This window comes from Pollachius pollachius (assembly GCF_949987615.1).
Source record: "Pollachius pollachius genome assembly, chromosome: 2".
NCBI classification, from domain to species: Eukaryota; Metazoa; Chordata; class Actinopteri; order Gadiformes; family Gadidae; genus Pollachius; species Pollachius pollachius.
Window position 1 is genome coordinate 39,340,315 of NC_136935.1, and position 12,023 is coordinate 39,352,337.

Consider the following 12,023-nt stretch of genomic DNA (forward strand, 5'->3'; position numbering starts at 1 on the left):
CTTTGTGTTGCGGCGGTTGTTGTTGCTGCTGTTGCCCGTTGCCTGTGGCAGCGAGTGCTGATCTCTTCCTTATAGCCTGCAATTCTGCGAAAAATGCCCGAGGCCCTATCTGTCGGGCCCATCAGATGGATGGAAATGTAAACACACAGACCGAGGCGCTGGGGTCTTTATATTTCTTTATTTGGCCGCCCACCATCCCCAAGGGGGGGGGGGGGGGCTCTGCAGGCTAGCATAACAAACAACACCAGCTGCTCGGGAAGTAGTTCCTTTTTTTAAAACATATGATTTTTGTATAATTCCCTTTATCCAGTTTCCATTTACAATAGTACGGGAATATAAGCATCTCTTATAGAAGCCACTGTTCTTTCAGAGCACACGGGAGGAACTCTCAGGGTGGAAAGACACAACAAGCCCCCGACGGTAATGACTCTGTTCCTTCTATAAATGGATCCTCCTACTCGCTCCCCTTTCGCTTTTTCTAAATCCCCCGTTCTCGTCGGGGGCACCGCTCAGTCGGAGCCGTCGATGTCTCGGAGCTGGCGGCCCCCACACGGGACCACCCCCCACGTAAATTCGTCCTCTGGCTGGCCAAACTTTGTAGTGGCTACCGCTGGGCGGGACACTTTTATAAAACAGCGCACCCCCCCCCCCCCCCCCCCCCTAGAAACGGTTGGGGAGGGAGGCCCGACCAGCTGCTCCCGCTGGGTTCTTTTCCATAGAGTCCCGTAGTTATGCTTCCACGACCCGCCCCCGCCTCCCCTCTCGCTGCCTCTCACTGTGGAGGGAGTGATGTCGCGATTCGCCAGCATCTAGAGTCCACTAGACCTCTCATCTCCCCGTCCCTTATAAGATAAGAAGAGATGCCCGGTGTTGGATGGGGAAAAGAAACGAGCACGGAAGAAGAAACACTTTTGGCTGGCACACACACACACACACACACACACACACACACACACACACACACACACACACACACACACACACACACACACACAGGATCTTAGATCATCAATTCAGTGGCTCTCTCCCTGCAAGTCACACCAGCGTTGATGACTGATTATTGATCCATTTTCTTGTATTTATTGGCAAACGTGGAAGGGAAATTAGTATGATTCCCTTTTCTTAAAGATTGTTAAGTGAAGAGAGCGGCGAGAAGGACATTTATAAATCGGTCCGTCTCAGTCTCATCTCTGTGAAAAATGGTTATGGAAATGCATTTTCATACAGACTCAAATCAGTCGATTTTTTTCTTGTCCCTCGTCTTATTGTTTGGGTTATTCCTGGATATCCTTAAAGAGAAGGTAACTGTCGGGCATCTTGCTGTTCAAGCAAGATGCAGACATTGGGATTGGAACCAAGGACTTAACATTCGTACCACTAGACCATACTTCCCCTCGTTTCCTCAGGATGCCATAAAAAATGATGACAATAATGATTCAAGTGAACACTGTAACCCTAATGACGTGTGAAGCTGACCCCGGCTCCCTAACACAGAACCCAGACGTGCAGATGACAATTCAATTGAGTTCCCACATATGGCTGTGAAACAAGCCGTTAAGGATTCCGGATGGTTACGTAAACAGTCATATAGGTGAATTTATGACTCACTTCTGGGCAAACCGCTGGAAAATAAACTGGAGAACACTCGACCCATCAGCAATAAAAAAGAAAAGGCGAAGAAAAACCGACCCCATGTGATCGTTTTTTCTTTGAACCCAAACGGCATGTGGGCGTCGGGGACCTCTGGATAACAATGACGTGTCTCGGGGTACACTGTGAAAGGGAGGTCTGTCATCGGCAGAGCGCATCGAATGGGTCGGACCGAAATTCCTGTGCTTCCATTTCTCCCTGTCCGACACTGGAAGGATATGATGGATTTTGTTGTTTCTATTTTACTGCAATTTCATTTATGATCAAAGGAGGACAATATTTGCGTACATGTACACCTTGAATCCAGCTGGTCTGTACTTCTCCTTCAGTATTGCCCAGGCTTCAACACACATTGCAAAGATAGGTCTATTGGCACTGTGCGAAGCAAGTCAGGCTTTTGTGTAGTATTTCACTTTGTCGAGGCTAGTCTAGACGCTTCTGTAGACGCTGCTTTGTCACACGGAGACATTGCTGCAATAGTTACAATGGGGATTAATAGGAGAGATATGACAACAACTTTGAAGTTCTTTCTCATAATACATTTTTTCAATGTTCCTATTGCGAGAAAAGCTGTGATTTCGAAAAAGGACACATTCGTCAATCCACAATGCACTTCGGCTATAGGGGCTTGGGGAGTGGTCATAATTTACACACAGATTATGACCATTGCCTCGTTTGACGAGAAAACAGCTGTGTAGCCACCGTTAATCCGTCGGATCTGGTCTGTTCTAGCAACAAGGAGGCCAGACATGGCCGATGCCTCTAGGCTTCATACAGTCCCGACCCAGGCAGCACCTCGTTTGATATCCCTTTTTTCTTTGAGAATAAACTCGCTACCCTCAGCGATAACTGCGTACCGAAATGTTCACTAAAAGTATGAGCAAATCTGTGAAAGATTGTTGTTTTTTTCGGTTTGGGACTTTTGAGTTTTTCTCTGAAATTGAGGGGTACAGGATCCAAATCCAGCGGAGAGATTCTTTCTTTTAGTGTTCTAGAATGTACCACTGGCTAAGCAAAAGTTAGCGTTGCCAGGCTAGCGCTCCCAGCCACCAGACAAGTCGCAATTAGATCTCCCTTGTAGCATACGTTATCGCTAGGGCTGTAACGATATGCGTATCGAAACCGAAATCGCGACACTCAAAGCCACGTCTCGCGGTGTGAGAAGGCAGAAGCAAGACACGCCCTTTCTAACTCCCATTATCCTTCCAGTCCAGATCCAGCCACGTGATATATACAGTGGGGCAAAAAAGTATTTAGTCAGCCACCAATTGTGCAAGTTCTCCCACTTAAAAAGACGAGAGAGGCCTGTAATTTTCATCATAGGTAAACCTCAGCTATGAGAGACAAAATTAAAAAAAAAAAATCCAGAAAATCACATTGTCTGATTTTTTAAGAATTTATTTGCAAATTATGGTGGAAAATAAGTATTTGGTCACCTACAAACCAGCAAGATTTCTGGGTGTCACAGACCTGTAACTTCTTCTTTAAGAGGCACCTCTGTCCTCCACTCGTTACCTGTATTAATGGCACCTGTTTGAACTCCTTATCAGTATAAAAGACACCTGTCCACAACCTCAAACAGTCACACTCCAAACTTTACTATGGCCAAGACCAAAGAGCTGTCAAAGGACACCAGAAACACAATTGTAGACCTGCACCAGAATGGGAAGTCTGAATCTGCAATAGGTAAGCAGCTTGGTGTGAAGAAATCAACTGTGGGAGCAATTATTAGGAAATGGAATACATACAAGACCACTGATAATCTCCCTCGATCTGGGGCTCCACGCAAGATCTCACCCTGTGGGGTCAAAATGATCAGAAGAACGGTGAACAAAAATCCCAGAACCACACGGGGGGACCTAGTGAATGACCTCCAGAGAGCTGGGACCAAAGTAACAAAGGCTACCATCACTAACACACTACGCCGCCAGGGACTCAAATCCTGCAGTGCCAGACGTGTCCCCCTGCTAAAGCCAGTGCATGTCCGGGCCCGTTTGAAGTTTGCTAGAGAGCATTTGGATGATCCACAACAGGATTGGGAGAATGTCATATGGTCAGATGAAACCAAAATAGAACTTTTTGGTAAAAACTCAACTCGTCGTGTTTGGAGGAGAAAGAATGCTGAGTTGCATCCAAAGAACACCATACCTACAGTGAAGCATGGGGGTGGAAACATCATGCTTTGGGGCTGCTTTTCTGCCAAGGGACCAGCACGTCTGATCCGTATGACGGAAAGAATGAATGGGGCCATGTATTGTGAGATTTTGAGTGAAAACCTCCTTCCATCAGCAAGGGCACTGAAGATGAAACGTGGCTGGGTCTTTCAGCATGACAATGACCCCAAACACACCGCCCGGGCAACGAAGGAGTGGCTTCGTAAGAAGCATTTCAAGGTCCTGGAGTGGCCTAGCCAGTCTCCAGATCTCAACTCCATAGAAAATCTTTGGAGGGAGTTTAAAATCCGTGTGGCCCAAAAACATCACTGCTCTAGAGGAGATCTGCATGGAGGAATGGGCCAAAATACCAGCAGCAGTGTGTGAAAACCTTGTAAAGACTTACTGAAAACATTTGACCTCTGTCATTGCCAACAAAGGGCATGTAACAAAGTATTGAGATGACCTTTTGTTATTGACCAAATACTTATTTTCCACCATAATTTGCAAATAAATTCTTTAAAAATCAGACAATGGGATTTTCTATTTTTTTTTTTCATTTTGTCTCTCATAGCTGAGGTATACCTATGATGAAAATTACAGGCCTCTCTCATCTTTTTAAGTGGGAGAACTTGCACAATTGGTGGCTGACTAAATACTTTTTTGCCCCACTGTAGCTGTTAGTGCCAGGGTTTCCCTTGTCCGGTTATAAAAAAATTTAATGTCAGACAAAATTGTATCTCTCCGGTCAAGTTGTCAGATTGAAATTTGCAAATAATATGTCTAAATAATAGTCTGCTGACACCGCTCCTCTTATCGATGCCGTAAGTCTGCGAAGAGATGCCCTCGTTGTGATGACAGCGCTGCGTGGCTACGGAGGATTGCATTTCTCCACAGCCTGCGAAGTACTCATATGCGATATGAACAACATTTATCCAGAGTTGGCCAAATGCGCAAAAATAGCCTGTGTTATCCCTGTCTCTAGTGTTTTGTGCGCTTTGACCAGCAGTTGGGCTGCTTAGGTCAGAATGAAGCGGCCACCGATTATTGACAGGCTGGGTACTTTATTCTACCGGACTCATTCGTTTCTTCACTAGACACACACACGCTACCGCTCGCTCTCCTCGCTCGTCCACTCACTCGCTGACGTCACTCACACACACACACCGCGATTCTCGCGCACACACATACGCTGCTTGTAACACTATGCCTTGTTATTGCGAATCAGACATTCATGTTTTTTCCCCATCTATTTGAAGGTTAGGCTATTAAATATGTTGCATTCTATACGGCCTGATTATGTCATTAATTAAGCTACATAGCCTAATAAGAAGCGATAATAGGATATTTGACCGAAAACGAAACCTATGCAGGTCACTTTGACCAGCACCGTTTTTTCTAGCGGGAACGCTGGTTAGTGCTACCAAACTATTCCAATTACTATTATTTATTTGACAATAATATTTTCAAATACGTAAGCCTAAACCACAAAACCAGTTTATGGTTTTTGCCTACCTGCAAGCATCCTCCAACTGCAACCTCTGGTTATTTATTTATTCATTTTGCTATACTGTAATAGTATTCTTTCTGTTCGAATCTGTTCAGTGCTCCAAATGATTTGTTATTAAATGTTAATTGAAGTTAATTGTTATAATTAAAGTTAATTATTATAATTGTTATATAAAAGCGTTGTTTAAATAAAACGCTTTTTAAATTTAAAAAAATCGTGGGATATATCGAACCGTGGGTCAAAAAACGTGATACAAACTGAATCGTGAGTTGGTGTATCGTTACAGCCCTAGTTATCGCAGTAGCAAACTGCCAAATGACTAGCTAGCTTTCAGAACTAATAATTAAGCCTGTAAGGCTTATTGTTATACGTTTCATCTGATTTGAATACTGTTTTTATTCATTTGACTCTGTAAATGTACCAAAGACAGATTATTGCCTCATGATGTTGAGAGGGTAGAGCGAAAGTCCTAAAAATAATAAAAATAAATAGCACACTGGAGCTCATTCGAAGGAACCATGACACGGCAGCCATTGAGAAATTGCAAATAATGATGAAGTACAGTACAGTATATAACACATGCTGGAAAAATAATCCCCCTGGAATAGTAAATCAATGTTAGGTTTTATAAAAGTGTCAACGTGTTTTAGCCTGTATTGTTCCTTTCACACAATTTTAGTGTGCAAACACAAAAGGTGGACAAAGTTAACAAAAAGGAATCAGAAATATCAAGCATCAGCTATTCAAACAAAAAAGCAAAGACCCATCCAAAACAAGATAATCCATGATAAAGCCCAAAATAAAAAATAAAATCGATAAAGGAAGAATGCGAAAAAAGCCAATGGCACAAACACTCCCAAGTGCTGAAAATGCAGGAAAAGAAGTATTTTTGACCAGGTACTTCTCCATCAGCCCTACTTCAATAGGTAAATAATCTTTTATTCATAGGGTGCGTGCGGTAATAAAGCCAGGTAAGTCAATCTGGGAGAGATGCTAAAGCTCAAAACACACAGTGTGTACCAGGCCGTGACAGCCCTTGACTGTCCACTCCGCATTACAATCACACTTTAAAGCCCCTTAGGCAGGGAAACTTGAACTGTCTTCAAGGGAGAGCCGGAGAAAATAAATATAACACACCAAGGAAAAAACGTTGGGTTTTAAATTCTGCTTCGGCTCGCCCTTAAAAAACACTGGAGTCTGCTTCATTATGAATCGGGTGAAATTGAACGAGCAACATGGGGTAATCCAAGAGCGGGACGGAAAAAATTGGCTCCAGGCGGATTCCAGTCCCCCGCACCCAAACCCCCCCCCCTTACACAGCACTGATGTGAAACCTCAACAGCGATTATCGAGCACAGCAAAACAAAATAAAAATAAAGGAAATATATCTTTCTTTATCTACATATATGCATATATATGTCAGTAAATAAATAACTAAGAAAACCTAGGGAGCGTGGATAAATATTCATGAAATAACATTATGGAGACCCGGAGAGTGTGAAGACGTTAAGTGGCTTTGCATTCAAATCGCAACGTCGCCACAAAATAGAGATTGGCAGAGAGTAGTGTCTCTGCTAGGGGGGGCTTCAGGGGTCTGGAGTGAGGGGTGGACACAAGATTACCCATTACTACCTCTGATTGGGATTAACTAAGAAAGGCAGCAGCGGGTGGGAGACATCCCCCCCCACACACACGTTTCCATCCTTTCATTTTAATGTATGGGGGATACCCTGTGGTTCAGTTGGAGAGGGCCTGCTCCATGGAGTATGTAGTGACGATAGCTTTCTACAATCTCAGCATGGGGAACAATAAGTGCAGAATAACAATTTGTTCAATTTGTGTTTTACTTTCAGATAAGCCTTTGTAGGTGTTTCCGTGCACAAGCGTCAGAATTCTCCATTGTATTGTACTGCGCTCATACTAATCATAAAAATCCAATAATAATAATCACACAATAATCACCAGAGCATAACAAGCACTTTCCACCTCTATTTTAAGACAACATGAAATGGCATTAAGAGCTTAACGTCTTCCATATTATTATTAGGGATTTTAGGGCGGAGCCTGCAACAATATGATTGGACCAATCAGGATTGGATTGGAGACATTAGTAGAGCACCGACTGGTTAAATGAAACTCTATAAGGTCTCTAGGGGGTTAAGATTGGTTGGAGTGTATTGCCTCATCTCCTCTAAATTGGCAAGGTGTTTAAGAATAAGTGGGCAATAAGCGTGGGATAAGGACCTCAAAAGGCTTTTTAAGAGGTTACGTCTTCAAAAAGGATCTCATCATCTAGCTCATATTTCTAAAAGTAATGAGTCATGTAGACTAATCGGGAAAAAAATCGTTTTGAACTGGTCCAGTATTGATCAAACTGTCTGTGCCAGCTGTCAAAACAACTGTCAAGAAAATCATCATCAATCACATTTCTACTGACTGGCTCGGATAGGGTCTCCGACAGCATGCGGCGCCTGATCCATACACTGCACCAACCCTGGCCCATCTGGAAGGCCAGTTGTCACAGGAACTACATTAATATGACCGAAAACAACCAAAAATAGCTTTTGGTTTGGGCATTTCAAAATTATCTTTGCTTTTAAAACTGAAACAACTTTTAGACCTGATATAATAATAATAAAATGGTGATATATCGATGGACCACATATTGTATTGCAAATCTTAATCAAAACTATATATGCTCTGTATATATGGAATGAGAGACAATCCTTTATAGCTCAAATCCTACACTGATCGCTATTGGGATTATAGCAAATCTCTGGGTTTCAGTGGTTACTCTAATGTCGGTACAAAGAGCTTTCCCAATTCTCGAATCCCATGACCAGTAAATATAAAAACCAACAATGACGACTCTTTATGCATATTTTATATGTACAGCGAAGGCAGCAATGGGGTGAATGGGGCCAAATGCAGAAATTAATGCGTGGGTGAACACTACATATCCGGCTAACAGAGCTATTAGCATTATGTTGACTCAGAGGAAACCATTATCCAAAGCAGTAGTCAGTTGTAACTGTGTGTTGTAACTTCTCTCAAACGTATCTCGACACCTGGCTAAATATTCTTACCAGGACCGGTTTGCATTTGTAGCCTGAGATGTTCATTTTTATTTTAATCCGCCGAAACGCTTCAACTTTGACACCCGTTTTGCGTCAGCAAGGTCTATTTTGAAATGGCTTTAATAACCACCTGTGTGTCACAGTCAAAGAGGTACCGCAGGAGACAGGAGACAAATGGCTGCCTGGGGTTCCTCTGCGGCGTTTCAACCGCCAACCGCCGGTAACCTCAGACACAGAGTGGGGAACACAGCGCACATCTCCTTGTACCAAAACAAGCCCCGGGAGCAGCTCACAGCACAAAACATGACAAAACACAGCCGCTATCTCAAGGTGTCCTTCTTCCCCGTTTCTCCCAAAACATAGTTATTTGACTTCCCCTTTCTTTTCTCATCCCTCATTTTCTCTCCATACTCCTTTCTTTAAATTCCTGCTCCCCCCACTTGCATCTTCTCCATTACATACATTGAGCTTTATTGAGGCTGCAGCTGCATACATTAAGAGACTTGTTGTACACAATGGCCCCAGTCTTTACCGGACTGCTTATCTCTGGAGGCCCTGGCGACACACTTTATTAAAAAGGTTAGCAGGCTCCTCTGCAGAGCTAAACAAACAGTCAGGGTGTGCGTGCGTTTGCGTATAAACCCATTTGTTTTAGTTTTTTTAATAGATGTATTGTGCATCCCTGTGCTCCCGTTTTCAGGGGTTTTAACGAACACTGTTGCAGTTCTCGTGTGTGTGCTCACACACACACACACACACGCACGCACGCACGCACGCACGCACGCACGCGCGTGCGTGTGTGTGTGTGTGATAGATACAGTGTGAACAGGGGGAAGCCCACACTCGGAGCTGGGGACAAATTGTGCACCTCTTGTCTCTGCGCCGCCCTAATTGCCGCGGTGCTGCAACACAAGGGCCCACCTACCTTCCAACCCCGCGCTGCTGAGAGGCGCTGGCAACCTGCTCCATTTATCAAGCACAGCGTCGACAACAATAAAAATGTAGTCCAGTCCATGATTCACACACACACACACACACACACACACACACACACACACACACACACACACACAGAGTAGACTTCTGCCCACACGACAGCAGACAGTACAGTATTGCTACTGAGCACTAGAAAGGTATGAGACAGAAATTCTAAAGGTTGTGGTTATTTGTACGTAATTGTGCCTTGCGCACAAACACACACACACACACACACACACACACACACACACACACACACACCTTGCTCACGAGCACGCACAGACACACAAACGAGTGGACAGGACGCCCACACTACTTTCCAAAGTACAGTATTTCAACTGAACAGATAAAGGATTATGTAATCAAAATACAAAAGGTTGTGGTCATTATGTCTTCATCGCAGCTCTTCCAGGGCTTATGAACCTCCTGAAATATAATTGATGCATGGGAGGGATCCGACCCCAGCCTTGTTTAGGGGATGTGACTTATACAATCAGCACAATCACTGAGGAAAACAAACTGCGACTCTCAGTTTCCCAGCAGCACGGCGGCTGTTCCTGTGTGCAAGGCAAGTGCTAGCGTTGCACAACCACATATTGGTGAAGTTATGAGCTATCAACAGCAAACCATTGAATGGATCTCTAAGAATGTATGATGAATGAAGTACATGTCGGTTCAGTTCACTTTTATAAAATGTTCCACTTCTCCTAACTCAGGATAAGTTTTAATCTTCAACCCTCTTCACGCACCAATGAAAAGTGCTATCAAATGTAATTCTTTTTTTAATGGTACATCTCTACGTGGACATAATAATCAGTATATGTCCTAACATTTAATTGAAAAAGCCCATCACGTAGTACCAAAATGTCACTAATTGGAACAGGGAGAGGTGAAAACCAGAGAAAGAATAGAAACGGAGCGTAGGGGGGGAAGACCGTATATTTTCCCTCCATTAGCGAGAAAAGCTAGTACGCCTTAGCACATGTCGACAGGTCACTGTTTAGCACGACAACAACAACCACCCGAGGGAAATGGATGCACTAGGAATATATGACGGAGAAATAATATTAATAACACTACAAAAGGCAGTTAGAGAGAGAGGGGTCAAACAGGGGTAACGGTATATGAGTGCACACAACATAGTGTCATAACATATTACGTAAACCAGATTAATGTAAATGAGTTTAGTGTCTATGAATACGACGTGCCCGGTTCATCTGCACGGGAACCCGTTCAACATGCTCCGACTGTTTCCAATAATGGGAGCAGGAAAGGAGTGCCACGAGTCCGTTTTCTAAACAGCTGAGTTGTGCTTGTAGTAAGAGCGGCTGTTACAGTAGATATCCGTTATTTTCGCCACATTCATCATAAATCATCAGAAGAAGCCTGCGTAACAATCCGGTTTCCTGAGAGGGTGATTTCCCCCACTTCTCTGGCCACCAACTCAGCTGCTCTCACCGGACTACTTGAAAACCAGCTGCAAAAACACGCACATGATAATCCAAGCTCCTTTGATGGATGCAGCGATTCAATGACAATGAAATAAGGGTCTCTATAGATTTCTTTGAGCAAAACCTTGTCGCAGAAAGAACCCTCAACATGTAGTGAGTTCTAAGGTATTTCCGCACCGAATATCGGTGCCGTAGTGACAGGTCAAGTTATAGCTGGTTGTTGGCGGTTTTTCTGTGGCACTTTTCTGGACGTTGGCCCACTGCGGCCCACCTTTCTGGGTGTCGTGTCAGTTTGGGCCATGCGTGAGCACCTTGGCATTGCAGGATGGATGGAGGGAAGGCAGGGCCCAGAGAGGCAGCGTGAGGGCTTTACCTTCCGTGGGGTTGACGGCCCCTGGGAACGACTCCCACGCCAGGGTCCGCATGGCGCCGGGGTGGGTGGAGAAGACCGCCTCGATGCCCTGCTCCTATAGGGTGGCGCACGGATGACAAACACGCAGCTGGTTACCATAGAAACAATGTTGCCGCTGTGGCCGCCACACGCGGTTGTTTACCAGGATGGCTCAATGAGGCTCTAAACAACAAAAAACAGCAAGCTGCCAAGTCCGATTGGAATTTTTTGCTTCCTCCAAAGACTGTGTGGGCATTCTTAATGACTGAGTCTTAAAAATGAGTTTAAATAGACTTCATAGCAGGTGTTTAATTGGCATGCATCGGTGTGCCTTCGTGACAGCGAAGAAGTGTTTGTACAGCAGAAACACTGATCGGTCGTGTAAAAGTCTATGGAGAGAGAAGGAGGTGGGGAAAGAGAGCGATAGAGAGGACATGGAGGAAATGGAAAGATATATCGAGGGAAAGAAGGGGATAGAGAGATGGATGAAGAGACAATTAGAGAGAAAGACATAGAAAGGTGGAGAAAGATGAGAGGAGCGAGAGAAAAATAAGTAAGTAGGGCGAAAAAAGCGCTACAGAAAGAGAAAGAGAGCTAGAGAAAAAACGCTAAAGAGAGGAATGGATAACTACAGAAAGCACGCTAAAGAGGGGTAGAGAACTAGAGAAAGTGAAAGTGAGTGCTACAGAGAGGGACAGAGCGAGATGGAGAGGGTCTGGTTAGCTTTACTGCAGGATAGTGTGTCAAAGTGCGTCTTGCACACACACACACACACACTCATACACCTCGCTGTGTGTCAAAAACACACCCACC

At 44.2% G+C, this 12,023-nt stretch overlaps 1 protein-coding gene across 1 annotated transcript in view; it reads right to left on the bottom strand.

Moving 5' to 3' along the window:
- The window catches only part of gstcd (glutathione S-transferase, C-terminal domain containing), a gene marked incomplete at its 5' end in the record, with an annotated part of 37,734 nt that overhangs the window by 19,795 nt on the left and 5,916 nt on the right, over positions 1-12,023 (bottom strand). The window contains one exon of the mRNA XM_079729875.1: positions 11,193-11,286. Coding sequence (XP_079586001.1) covers positions 11,193-11,286 — 94 coding nt within the window. The remainder of the gene's footprint in view (positions 1-11,192; positions 11,287-12,023) is intronic.